This window comes from Ictidomys tridecemlineatus, chromosome 7 (genome assembly GCF_052094955.1).
Source record: "Ictidomys tridecemlineatus isolate mIctTri1 chromosome 7, mIctTri1.hap1, whole genome shotgun sequence".
Taxonomy (NCBI): Eukaryota; Metazoa; Chordata; class Mammalia; order Rodentia; family Sciuridae; genus Ictidomys; species Ictidomys tridecemlineatus.
The window spans coordinates 23024319-23039207 of record NC_135483.1 but is presented as its reverse complement, the minus strand read 5'-3'; the positions used below and the strand labels follow the sequence as shown (position 1 = coordinate 23039207).

Below are 14889 nucleotides of genomic sequence, written 5' to 3'. Positions count from 1 at the left end.
TCATATCCATCTGCAGAAGGAAAATAAAAACTAACAAATCTTAAATAATACGTAGGTTTCCTCAAAAAAACTAATTACAGTATTTTACTTATAATTAGGACAATGATCAGACACCAGTTCAGTCACTTATCCAAGCAGGGAAAAGACACAATTTTATCTTCATTTTCCTTCTTTGAAAAATAAGATGATTATGCTAAAATGGATATTAGCTCAAGCTCCTTCTATCACTCAAATATGACCCTATGATTGCTCTGAATATACCTGATATTAAGGAAAAACAAACAAGACATCAAATCAAACTTGAACAGCAGATTGTAACACACCAGAAGAAGAAGGTCCAGTCATTAAGAAAAGATTCATTCACTGACCAGGGTCTACTCTCCATAACAAAACTACTAAAACATCTCATGTCTAGATTCCTATTTCATCCTTTGGTAGGAAGCAGAATACACTATACACTGGTGCAGGTACAATATGTCCATCATCAGAAGAATTGGGGTTTTAGAGCAAAATCACAGAACTACAATTCTATCAGAGGTTACGCCATTTATTCTACATCTAACCTCAGGTGATTTAATCTGTTCTTCTGTATATTTCCTTTTGTACATGGTTTTCTTAAAGTGACCTAATGAAATAAAGTGTACGTAACGTTGGGCTCAAAGTTACTAATAGCTTTACATGATCAGCTTATGTCAAGACAAAATGGACCAATTATTTCTACAACGATGCTCACACAAATAAACCCTCCTCTTGTACATTTCAAGAAGATGAAATGCATCAGTATCTAGAGGCTTTGAATTAAACCTAAAAACAATGTACTGGATTTCCTACTATATTATGAATAGTTTTTTTTTAATTATACTGTCTAAAAATGACACATTAAACATGATAAAATTATCACATTATCCCGATTCTACAATCCTGATGTGATTACATTGGACCAGAAGTTTTGGCAAAATGTTTGCCTGACATCACAAGAGACAAACAAGGAGGTGGTTGGTTGAAGTGTTCGCATTTCTACCAGTGGAGACACAAATTACTGTCAAATGCACTCCACACGGAGTGAAAATAATGTTCCCTCTGCAGTCAATTCCTCCTTTCAGGAAACAGTATGGGGAAGTGCTAGGGATACTAAGTTTACAACTCAGTATCAACTTCCTTAGGGCCTAATGCATTTATTCCAAATAAAAATGTGTGTTATAGTCTTACAGATATAGAAGCAGAGCTGTTACTTCTTTATGGAAAAAGCTTTATTTGCTTTACAGGATTATAATTTAAGAATGCCGATCATCTTAAGTACAGCAGTGTGAGGCGGGGGATGCAGGCGAAACCAGAGAAAGTTTTCTTTATCCTAAAATGTCTTTGCACAAAACTGTGTTACATGAAAGTTTCCACTTTAGGTACAGATTTAATTTTTACCCTATGCATTAACGATGTTTTTACATTTTCTTATTAATTTTGAAAAATTCTACAAAATGATCTGAAAGAGAATCTAACGCTGGCTAAAGATTTTTCTTTTCCTTCAATCAAATTTTAGGTATAAAACGCATAAGTTCTGAATGAGAAACAACTAAATGCATACTGTTTTATACCATGCAGAATTTTTTCAATTAATTACAGAGAATAAATAAATACATGATTTTCCAAAAACCCCAGGTTTTTTTAATTAAAAATAATACGGTAAAAATAACACAAAAAATAATTTCTCCCTATAGTGACTCCTCAAGAAATGACCAAAATATCCTATCAAGGTGTGGCAGGTGAACTGAAATCAGATGCATCAAAAATTTCTAAAATGATAACACAAAATTTAAAAAAATATGAAACAAATGCAAAATTAATTTGTGTTTCATGGGAAATAACAAGGGTTCTATAGTAAGAAAATGCCAATAAGATTAAATATTTTCTATCCTTGCTAAAAAGTTTTCTAAAAGCTACACTGAAACATTTCAAAATCAATGGACTTCATGCAACCCAAGAGAATTTGGAAAACATTTCTCTAAAAACCAATCCAGAACACAGGATGTCAATTTGGAAATAATGGAAGCATATTTTGTTTTAAAAATAAAAAAAAAAAAATTTAAAGACGAAAATTCAAGTTAACATCCCAGTGATTAACTCTGGGACTGCTTAGCCAAGAACAACTTTCGGCACTTAACACATAAAACTGTCAGTTTCCTCTGCTTAGAGACAAAACACACAAAAAGCAAACATTCACTGCTATATTATCCTGGACATGAAAGACAGAACTTTTATAAAAGGTGATCAGTCTGAATATTGGTACCTAATATGATAGTCATGCCACAGTTCCTAAGAATCAGCTGCAAATTCCAAACCTTAGAATTATGCTTAGTGGATAGCTACTATTCTAGATTTGTTACTCCCTAAACCTTGATAGAAATATGATCATTTATTACACTATAGTAGCTCAATGCATAAGTATGTTAAGCAGCCTGGGCTTGATGTTATTGAGTACAGCCACCACAAACAACAAGTAAAACTCTTTTTATTAAAGACCTCAAAGCATTGATAACCTGATACTTGGCGTTTCTACTTCTTGTGAATCTAAAACAGACTGATGGTGAGAGTTTTTACAGAACTCTTCTTCTCTAAATCAAGATAACAGGCCTTTCAAGCATCATTCACGATCGAATGGTCCAATTCACATTTATAAACTTGGAATACAGAGTTGGGTAGAAGTACTGAGTAACTAAAATTGCCTTAATCTTTTTGCCAGAAATATGTCACAGTTGGTGCTTATAATTGTTTCCAAATTATACCACAACTTTATTTAATTTCATTCAATGCATTTCCTCATAGGAATGGGGTAGCAAAGGCCTGTTCAACAGCAAACAATAAAACCAAATTATTATTTCACTGTATGTAAGCTTCTTACACTGCTCCCCCTAAGATATACATATTATAAAGAAATGTAGGTTTAAAAAAAAATCCTACAGCTGGTACATTCTTCAACTAAAAGGGTAAATCCTTACTCCTACAGAAATTGAAATATTAGACCTCAAACGGGGTAAAAAGGGGAAAGAAAAAAATGGTAATAAGGTATGGCAGAATAATCCAGAGGAAACATGCTTGGTCTGAGCATAATTTTCTCTAGTATCCTAAAATCAACGGTATCATGCAACCCAGGATCTCTGCTCACTCTTCTGACAATCATCCAGAGGATTTTCAGAAAGAAAGACTCTAGTTTTCTAGTTGTACTTCCAAATGCCAAATCAACTCACAGGACCTTCCTCTCCTGAAGGAACATAGCACAGTAGCCTACCAGAAGCTAGAGAAGACTTTTTGTCACAAGGAGCCAGGAACTATGAGTATGACCCCAATGGGGTTTATCTAGAACCCCCAAGGGCCATAGGCAAAGAGGCCAAAGCTTTCCATGTTAAAAGTAAGTAAGTAAATAAATAAATAAATAAATCCATCTGTAGCGATAGTTCTTTACATGATTATGGGTTGTACAGTATCTTAGTCCCCCTTCTGTTCAGATATAGGTACATATATATCCTTTTAAAAAGGAACTAAAAATGTAGAAAACAACAAAAAAAGGAGGAAAACTTGCTTGAAGTAATATCTGTCCCCAATCTCCATTTCTAATCATTATTGGTCTCAGTCTTACAATTTCATTATGGCCAATAATACACTGAATTACTGAGGCAGTGAGAAGAGCAGAGATGAACAAAATTCAACATTAACTATGAGAAACTGAACTATTTGCAGAGTAAAAAGTGCAAGACACATACACAAGTAAACACATGTAACATGAAAGGGTTAAGTGTGTGACAGCAAACATGCACAATCATGCACAGATTTCCAAGTAAAATGTGTACAATAGGATTTTTACTATTGGTCTAAAAATCTAAGTTACAGCTTTCTTTCAGATTATCAAAGTACGAAGAAAAAGGAAAATATGTTGTAAATAATTAGGGCATTCTTTCAACAGTATAAATTGTCTTAAGAACAAGACATTTAAAATAGAATTAACGTGATGGGATACAGAATAAAATAAACAGTTTATTGTAATTGAGGTTTAAACGACAGTGAGTTCCTAAAAGTAATTTACCACATCTTACACTCAGAGAATGTAATGGAAACATTCTAAATGCAAAGGAGAAACACCTCTTACTGTTTGTTTATAAATCACAGAAAATAATACTTCATATAAGTTCTTTGCTTAACTGTTCGCACTGGCTATTTGTACCTAATTTTCCACGACTTTCCTTGGTTTGCAGAACTAAGGAGCAAGTTTTGCAATTATCTCTAAAAAGGGATATCCATCCAGTGATAATCATAATCACTCTTATAATTATTTATTAACAAATTCAGCAACCAAATACAATATGATTTTAAAAGATCTCAAAGGTACATAAAGAAATAACTGGTTTTACTTTCTGCAAATTTTCAGTAAACTAGGTTAAAATTTAAAAGTTGATAAAGTATTATTAACAATTCAAAAATAAACTAATATATTGAGAAATTAAGTAATATGGATTATTAAAATTAATATATATGCCCAGCCCTGAGCCCACAAACTGAAAGGTATCTTTTAAAAGTAAAGTCAGCTAATTATCTCTCTAAAATATTTAATGGCATCCAAATTAAAGCAAAAACAAATGCCAACGTCTCTTAGGAACTTTTATATGTTCAGAACTACCTAACAGTACTGAAAGACAAGTAGGCTGATGTATTTATTTCTACATCTTGCAGAGCTGAAGATGATGTGTGGATAATGACATCAGAGAGTGCACACAAGTAGAATTTGGTTTTTAATTTGCCTTACCAATCTCACTCTCATTTCAGAACTAAAATGGTAATTAAATTAACTCAAATAGGTGTTGGGATGCACTAAATAATTTCAATTCACATTAGAGAGACTCAGGTCATTTCAAAAAATATGTAATATGGTAAAATTCCATGTAAAGCCTGTAATGCAAAAATATTCTATAGGAGTGAGAACACAAACGAGTACACGTACATGGGCATACTTAGGTATTATGAAGTCACAAATTCATATGCTGCCTTTTGCATAACCCAGAGAGGGAAAAAAAGCCAACCCTGAATTAGTAAGGCTTAATCCCTCTGTACATAAACTGCATCATGTAACAGAAAAATTAGATTCCACAAGCTAACTTCTGCCACACATATTTACACTATTCATAGGGCTATCTAAGTTCCTGAAAAAATACAGAGAAACTGAAATGGTGATTCACAAGAATTAACAAAAAGCTACACTGCATGTTATATTATGAATCTTCCCTGATTTGTAAGCTTCATACTCTGAACAAATTCTACAAGGTAAAACAGCTCTTGATCAAAACACTTTTTATCTATTGCTATATATAAAATATATTTAAAGTACAAATAACAATGTGATGTCATCTATCACCCTATGTTGGTTCATTATCATTATAATATTCAATTTAATTATATAATAGTAGTAATGTTTTTTAAAACTTGGGACATGTATATTAGATAATATAAATGCTTATTATTCCTTATAATACTATACTACTTGCTATCATGAATACAAAGTAATTACAGATAAAGTAATTATTAAGGCAAATAAGAGGACCATGCTTTCTTCAAATTAAAGAAAAAGAAACAAAAAATAAACTGTGGACACTTGTATATTTCCTTCTAACACTATCTACTATAAAAGGCTTAAAGAGCAGACAATGAATCATTTGTTTATTCAAGTGTTAAATAAATTGCATATATGTTAGCTTCTGACTTACTTAAAAGTATTTGGAACATTTTCCAGAGCCTATTTTGACTGTGTCAATTACCTAGATACCAAAGTTGTTGTACTGTGTTGCTTGATGAAATAGGACATACAGCAACCCTCAAAACCAGTATTACAAGCCTGGCAAATAGCATCACATTTGGGTGACGCACAGAATCCATCACCCTAGGGAAAAACGCATAGGATCATAGTACAGAGTCTTTACATGTTCCATATTATTTCTACATAACGTTTTGAGCTGATAGAATTGTGAACTATAAAGTTCTAGTCCATAAAATGTATATCCAGAAACAGCACTGTCACTTCCCTGCTCCCTTCCACGGAAATGGAACTTTTGAAAAATGATCTCAGAAGCAGTTCTTAAAAAACACTGCATGGGGGCATTTTGATTTACAGCTTTTTCTTCTTTTCAAATTTCTTAGTAAATTCAGAGTATATGTAAGTATTATGATAACAATGGATTCACAATGTTAAACCGCCATATTCACTTCAAACTTCTAAAAGGTATAAAGTCAGGAAGCTCCTTAAAAGATTCACATTTAAAGTACAGAGTTTCTTACAGCATATTAAAGTCCACCGTTAAGGTGTATCTAAGCAATATTACATGCATTACAGATATAAAACACACCTACAGTAGCATACATATATGACCGCAGTAATTTAAACGCAGTGCTATCGTGATACCTGAAGTACTTGCAGGTATTTACCCTGCTAGAATTCCCCTCATAGGTAGCCCACTACTATCAAAATATTACACAAATCAAAATACATTACCTTTGTTCAAATAATACTGCTGTTCATTATATACCGTAAAGAGTCATCCTTAATCTCCCAGGAACCAAGATAGTGGTGGATTCTTGGAGCAGAGGTGGTGCAGAATGGTTTGAGGCAAAACCGAAACATATTGTTTAAGTAAACCTTAAGGGGAGGGGATCATATGCGCAATTGATGGATTTTTTTTTTCTTGTATCATCTTCCACAAAGCCTCCCCCAACCCCTCCCCACCACTCAACAGTAAACAAACTGCTGATATTAAAGGACCATAGCTCCAAATACCTCCCTCTGCCTTTTTCCCTTCTTCCTAAACTTTATTACTCTCCCATCAGTTTTGAAGTAACAAACCAACATTCATTAAATAAAAATCTATGGAAGACATACTCATAACTTGATATTTATGTTTGAAAACTTTGTAAAAAAAAATTAAGTAAATCAAGACCTACTCCAAGAAACTTCCACTGCGCTGATATGAACAACACACAGCTCAAGTTCTTTTAAGGTTTTCCTGACAAATTCGTAAGTAAAAGAGCAGTTAGCAAAGATGGAATACTTCGGATGGGAATAAAGTCTGCAGCTTTCACAGGAAAATCTGAGAAGCACATCAAGTAAATCAAAACTGTTAAATATCTAAGCGGAGAACACTTGAAGGGCCCTAAATATGCAGAATGCTTTTCATAATTATAAAAGCCTCGAAGAGTTTACTCCTCCTGTGTTCAATGCTGAATTTTCAATATGTATTATTCCTTAAATAAGGTCTGAGTAAGGAACGGGGAAAAAAATCACAGGAACAAATTCAGGATTAAAAACAAAGTCCAAGATAAGTAACCGTAAGATTTAGACCTCTGCAAGCATTCACATCAGAAATGTCGATACTCAGTTCTGACCCACCAAATGGGGTGGAGGGCCCCATTTCTGGGTGGAGGATTTTTCCCCAAGGAAGGAAATACTGGCATAAGTCTATTTGCCCCCACAAAAGATTTTCTTGCCTGCCAATTTCGGAAGTTGCCCGATGTCAATCAACATCACCAAGATGTCTCTTAACTACAGAAAGTTCTCTTTGCCTTGTCAGAAAGAGAGAAGACAACTATTAAAAAAAAAAAAAAAAAGAAAGAAAAAGAAAAAAAAACGGTAACTAAAAATTACTGCTTGATAAATAGGGTTAAAAAATATCATGTAAAATTCTAAGGGAAAAAAAACTCTAGTCGAAACACATGGACCCTTAAAACTTATGTTTTCAATCTAAAAATGCATTTTGGTAGTTTCATCTATTTTCCTTCCTCTGCACATAAAAGTGATTAATGTCACAACTAAATTTCCACATTTTAGGCTCTTGCTAACAGGTGTGGCATTCTTTATATACACTACTCATCGACCTTTTGCCAGTGATAACCTTACTTAATCTTCATTGAAACAAAACCAATGTTTTTTTTCCCCAAACAAAAAAGAAATAAGGGAATGCAAATACCCATTCTCCCCAAAAACCCCAAAACTGTTTAAGTTACGGTAACCTGAAATGCCCAGCCATCACAAAGAGCAATTGGAGAACTCCAGCAGTGCTCAGCAGGAAAGATTTTTAATAACAGATTGAAAAACAAGAATAAAAATAACTGCATCAACAGAGCCTTTCTTCCTCAGGCCACAAGCCCGTTCTTAGTTGAACTTTTTTCTTTTTCTTAAAAAAAAAAAAAAAATGGCATTTTGGCCACTAAAACCAATCCAGAACATTATTAAAAGTTAAAAGCTACCAATTACTTCTGTCTGTTCTTTTAAAGCAAAGTTTGGCATTACGTCAGTTGGTTTAAAGAAAACAAGAAAGAGAGAGAGAAAGAGTAGGAGAGAAAGTTTCCTACTTGTATAAACTAAACCACCAGGGAAGGTGTCTAGCCACTTGTGAAGTATTTACTGCAGGTTTTTAAAGAGATAGAAACGTTTTAAAAATTAAAAGATTTTTATTATTTTTAATAAATTGTACTTAAGAATGACAAGTCTATCTTTAATGTCTGCTCTGGGATGTTTTAATGATATCTGCATTTCAATGATAGCTTTGAATCAGAAAATGATTTCCAATGATGCTTCAAACTTGAAGTGCATAGATAAGTTCATTTTTGTTTTTGCTACTTGGATTTGTGCTCTTGGGGGAAAAGTGGGATAACCAAAAGTAGACACCCCTTCTATAATAGCCACTATAATTGCAGTCACTATCACTAGTCAGGTTTCTTCATCTAACTAACTTAACAATTTAAATAATTTCCTCCCAAGATCCATCCCCAAATTCAATAACAAGAGTTTTCTTAAGTGCAAATATCTCTTTCTAACCTAAATCAAATTCTACATTATTACATCTATCAAAAAACCAAAGACCAACAGATTCGGTTTTCAGAGCTATGAGAGCCACTGTGTGATATGACAACTCAAAAAGTGACCATAATTATAATATCAAAGGCATTACTTTTATAAAAGTCAAAAATAATAGAATATTCTATACAAATTAATGACTGATTTTGGATCCACTTACACCCAAGGATAAATTTTTTAAAGCATTTATTCTCTCTATAGCACTGTTTGTTACTGAACAGTACCATAAAACAATACTTGATATTTCAACATATTTACTTTAATCAACTAGTTAAAGCTTTTAGGAGACAAATGATTTTGATAATTATTTTTAAAGCTGCCCAATTTTTTAAAATATAAAGTGTATTAGTCTTTCTCTAATATATGTGACCATTATAAGTACCCTAAGAGAATTAGATTAAATTTCTGCTTGGCAAAGGCTAGAAGAGCGTCTTTATATTAAATTTACTGGGGAGCTCTAAAATCCCATAAATCATAACTATTAAAGTAACAAAGAATTCACTTCCTTCTGTATGATATCAAAAGACAAATATAGTTATCCCATAGATACACAACCAAAGTAAAACCCAAGTCTAGATATGCTGTTATTAATTTCCCCAAATATCAATAACTAGTAAATCAGGAAGATAAATGAGTAAACAAGACTCAGAACTAGTCATCAAGGGTATTAGTAGTCATAACCAGCAAAAGAGGAAGAAAGAGAAACCTCTGTTACCTGGAAGCTTGACCAAGGATGAACAACAGAAAATAAGCCCATAAAACTTGCCTGTTTTTATCAAATTGATTGTAACTGTGAGCTGCAATATTTGGGACAGAACTGTCTGAGTTTATAGTTTTCTACGCCTGCCAAAAACAGATGCAGACTACCACACTAGCTGTCCTGCGGAAACTAAATTAAGCAAAGGCAAATATCAAGTGGAAAGTTGTCAGTCTGTTGAATGAATGGCTTCATTTTACACACTAGAGAATATCTTCATAAGAATATGTTTTAATGTAAGCCAGTCATTTTAAGTGCATTGCTTATTACAAAAATAATAATTTCCCTTTAAATCAATTATAGACACCTGCCCATAACCTTCTTAAAGTCTATTTTGTTTTATACACAACAGCATAGTGTTGTAAGATGATTGCTCGCCATCAAAGGAAGTACTGAAGTAAAAAACATAATAATAATTTTTAAATCCACATAGCATGAAAAGTGTTTTAAAAGCCAGTTATCATCATGGATCCCAATTTCAAAATGAAATAAAGTTCTAGTCCAAGAACAATTTTTTGCAAGTCCTTTTAAAACTTTCAGTAATGTTTATTTACTTCAACAAAGACAGGAAGGCAAGAGTTTATTAAAATCTAACACCCTTTGGCTTATTTTTTAGTTAAAAAAATGCAAAAGTCATTAAATTAAAAGTGTGGTTTCTATCTCCGAACACATATGCATACACATCTCATCATCATCACAATAATAGAAACATCATTGAAATACTAGACTCCTAAAAGCAGCTTTTCCACAGATGCATTCATCTCCCTGGCTTGAAGGTTTTCCTTTGAATGAAGATCTCCTTATGTGTATTACAGAGATCTCCACTGTGGAAATCAGAATAAATTCACAAGTAGTATATGACTTAAAAGAAAAGTAAAAATAATACTGAAATATGGTAGGGCCACATATAACTGACTTATGAATGTGCATACTGATTTGGATCCTAAGCTGTTTTATAAGCAAGTGGGTAGAAAGTTTTTATAAAATCATTTAAAATATAAGTAGTCGTCAAATATGCTCAGTTCTGAATTCAACCCAGACTTCACAGATGCTATACACTTTCCTCCTTTTCTTTAGTGTTACCTTTAAGACACAAAAGACAAAATCTAAACAGTCCCAGAGACCCTAACAGCATCTAAAATTCAAAGAAGTGACAAACTATGTATTAGGCACTTGCTGTGTTCCACCATTTATTTAGAGAGTGTCAGGCTTGGTTATTATGTGTGTGAAAGCATTCTGCACACACATATCCTAACTTACAACAGATAAATCAGGAAGCCATAAACGGCAGCTCACGGATGGTAAATAAGACTTTGCCAACAGAGTACTCATGAAGCTTCAGAATGCCTTACATTTAGAGAAATCAAGTCGGAATGTTGGCACTATAATTCTATTCCCTCCTCGGGTGTTTTATTTTCACATTATTAATATCCAGAAATAATCATTAAACTTTAGCACGTTATTGGCCCTGACTATTGAACTGACTGGAGATGTTTTTATCGAAGGGTACAGCTTTAAAAGGAAGTTATGAAATCTAAAGAGAGATAAACGCTAAGAACTATATGTTTAACTTCTTAAGATTCAGCACATCATTAATAAACTTTCACTTAAGGTAAAAAAAATCCTCATAATTTTGGTATCATTTCCAGACTGTGCTGTCAGCATCAGAACTTACAGGAAACGCTTCATCTTCCCATACAAACCCTGTATTTATTCACAACCCTGGCATACTTGGGGTAAGGGGGGAAAAAAGCCCGCATGATTATTTTAGATCCTTTGCTTTTTCACATTAACCGGTGGGATGGCTGAGAACGTCTGCTAGGCAAATGAGCAACATGTAAGAAACTTAACAGTGAGCTCAAAAACTTTCATTCTCATTTTGTCCACGTCAAGAACTGCTGGCTGCCCGCATTACTTTCCTTTACTGTCCCTGGCATTTTTAACTCTGGCAGCCCTGTCTAAATGATCAACTTTTCCTAAAACCAGAAGGAAAGAAACATGATGCCAGCCAGATCCATAGGTTTTAGCTTCAGAGCTGGAGGACTTTGAAGAGTTATTGGAGGGTTCCTATTTTATTTTTGCTTTGAGCCATCAAATTTAGCCAACAACCAGGCCTAGAATTATCATTTCTTATAATTTTGTCTCAGGCCCTATCTATATTTTGCTTTTGTACTTATTATCTCTCCCCAGCTCTTTCCTTGTTCACCTGGTAGGTTTACAAAAGTTCAATGAATCTACAAAAGTTCAATGAATCGGCCTAACTTGTCTCGCATTTGACTATTCCGCTAAGCTTCTCACTTCACTTACCTTGCTTAAACTCTAGCCGTGATTTTCCAAAATAGGATAAGGATGAATATTCTATAATAATTTTGATTCATCAATAAGATCCATCGCTCTTACTCAAAAACTTTCAAAGTATCAATTCTGGGGCCTAAAAAGATATGGGGAAGTAAAGCAGGTCCTAAAATTTAATAAGTCCAAGATTCCCTCTGAAACCCCACCAGTCCTTGTCGCCCTCTAACTTAAATTGCTTTAGAGTCCTAGGGCCATAAAACAGTTACTGACTTCCCTGGGGAAAAAGGGAAACACCACTATCTCAGACAGGTACTAAACAAAAAAGCTTTTCCAGCCACAAAAACAGCTTTGCACTTCAAACAGCTCCCACCTCCGCCTCACCCTCAAATTATTCATGGGGTCCTATAATCCTGGAGTTATTTGGAGGGACAGCGGTGTTTGCCTTGGCCTTTCAAAGATGCGTTTCAGACTCTACAGCCCAAACAGGAACTAGACAGAAAGCAAAGCTCCTGTCCGCCTGGATGTCCCACCGCTGTCAGGCATTTAATCACCGGCCAGTGTCCCCTGACCCGCGCGACACATGGTGCATCAACCGCACCGCAGAGGAAGTCTTCCCCTTCCTCAGCCCCTACGGAAGCTCCCAGGCTGCAAGGCCCCGCCACATGGCACCGACAGGGCACAGACCCCTGGGCCAGGCTGCCCTGTGCCGCTCAGAGGCGGGTGCATCAAGGGGATGCGACACCCTCCTTCTCCAGCCCCAGCTGGGCCTTTAAGGGAAAAAAGTTTGAAGCCTGGCTTTGTAAACTCTTCAAAGCCAAAGCCAGTCCTGTGCTATTTCCCCACTTTGGGGACCACACGAAGGCCCCTTTCTGAGCCCCTCCCGACCCTCCCAAGTTTGCCCAACTTACTACTCTGCATGCCGGTGCCTAGTCTGCTCCCCGCTTGTCAGGAGCCCCCAGGAAACTTGCGGCAGCGGCGGCGGCGGCGGCGGCGGCCCCTCGGGTCCAACCACCTCCAGCTCCTCCGCTGCGCCCGGTAGGAGAGAATTAAAATCAGCCAGAAAGAGACAGCGAGGGGGAGTGGGGCTGCGAGGGGGAGGGGGCACCGGCCTGAAACTTCTTTTTTTGGCAAATGGGGATTTGTTTTTCCTCCTCCCCGGCGGCTGAACTTGACCCTCCTGACTCCAGGGGCTACTGCAGTTTGAAGTCGCTGGTTTCCAAGGCTCAGTCGCCTCAGACCCACCAAAAGGAGGAAAGGAAGCGGGGAAAGGAGAGCAGAAGAGAAGAAAGAAAGAAAGAAATCACACGCGCAGAAAGGAAGAAAGAAAATGCATGTGAAACCCGAGAAGCCTGCGCTTGGCTTTCTGCACACTCTCCCTCTGCTTTTTTTTTTTTTTTTTTTTCAAAGAAAGTCACTTTTAATTCCCAGGGCTCCCCGCTCGCGATCGCCCACATTTTGCGCACACACGCGCGGGCGCAGCACTCGCATCGCGGCGCCCGGAGCCGGGCGAGGGCAGCCCGCGCCCCCCGCGCCCCCGGCCCCGGCCCCGCGGCCCGCCGGGCCTCCCCTCCTTACCTGTTGATTAATCGTCAAGAACACCCTCGGCAGCCCGAAAGATGGTGGCTCGGCGGCCAGAGCCATGAACCGTCTTCTGTTGTTTGCAGAGTTGATCTTGGATTATTGGGGGGGGGGGGAGAAAAAGGTCTTTCCTGCCTCCCCCCCTTTCCCTTCCCTCCCCCCCCTTAGGAAAAAAAGAGAGAGAGAGAGAGAGAAAGAGAAAGGAAATAGAGCAAGGATGTGCCCGGTGCCGGGTGGGAGAGGGGAGGGGGTGTTGTTTTTTGTTTAAAAAAAAAAAAAAGAAAGAAAGAAAGAAAAGAAAAAATAGGAAGGCGAGAGAGCGATCGAGAGGACGCGAGGTCTGGAGAAACGAGCAGCACCAAAAAAGAGGACGCTTGAGATTGCAGTGAGATCGGGTCTTTATCAGAAATGTTATCGCTTGTCAGGACCTCAGTCTCCGCGCATTACGTCAGTTTCAAGACACCAACACTATTAATATCAAAGGAGCCTTCGCGGAGGAAAGCGCCACCCCAGACCGAGCTCCCTTAAAGAGACAGCGCGAGCGCGCGTCCCCGCGCCGCCGCCGCCGCCGCCGCCCCGCCCGGCCCCGAGCACCCGCCGCCGCCGCCCGCCGGGACCGGCCCCGGCCGCGGCCAGCCGGCTGCGCGAGAACTTCGCCCGAGTCTGAGCGCCGCAAATGAGCGCGGCGCGGGGCAGGGGCTCGGCCACCTTCCCGCCCCGCCTCCCCGCCGCCTCCCCACCCCCACGTGTGAACGTGCGGGCTGGAAAAGAAGGAAAAATCGGAACGCTTTGGGAATAAAGCGATAAAGACGAGGACCTACCTTGGGGGTGTGGGGGGTGCGCGGGGGGCAGGCAGTGCGTGGCGGCCAAGGCGACGTTCCCCCAACACTCGGAGATGCTGTCCTGAACAATTCAAAGAACTCTTTAAAAGTGCTCTTACCTTTTCGGTGGTGACTTTCCCTCGCCCTCTCAATTAAACGACGCACGGTTCCTGTGTGCGTGTGCGCCCCCTCCCCCGCCCTTTATCTGTGGCGAGAAGTCTCGGGACACCTCGTCGTCGGTGGTCAGGGTTTCCCATGTTCTGATGGCAAGAGGGCTGCAGGAGAACAACTTGAACTCTATCCTGAGTTGGAGAAGTGCGGACTGAGGTTGCTATGGTTTTCTGAGCTGAGGAGAAGGCAGAAGCTCAATGGGTGCTTTAAGGGGGTATCACAAAATAGATAGAATGGGAACATTATTCAAATACTGCCAGATTCATACATGCTGCTCTTTGGGGTTTTAGTGGCAGATAAGGAACGCTGGATTTGGCATGACATTCTTTTTCCTACTTCACATCTCCAGATTTTCTCATTAAGAGAAATTGCCTCCACAT

At 37.8% G+C, this 14889-nt stretch overlaps 1 protein-coding gene across 5 annotated transcripts in view; it reads right to left on the bottom strand.

Annotated features, from left to right (window-relative positions):
• Positions 1–14614, bottom strand: part of Trps1 (transcriptional repressor GATA binding 1) — a 239394-nt gene extending 224780 nt beyond the window's left edge. Inside the window, exon 1 of one of the 5 annotated variants that reach the window (XM_013357335.4) lies at positions 14458–14614. Coding sequence is in view for 1 of the 5 variants with exons in the window: in XM_040293716.2 (XP_040149650.2) it covers positions 12848–12857 (10 nt within the window). In the remaining 4 variants the exon portion in view is untranslated. Of the gene's footprint in view, positions 1–11951; positions 12073–12847; positions 13263–13514; positions 14066–14457 lie in introns of those variants that run through there. The other 4 variants (XM_078016767.1, XM_078016769.1, XM_040293716.2 and 1 more) reach the window with 4 other exon arrangements.
• Between the last annotated feature and the right edge of the window lie 275 nt (positions 14615–14889).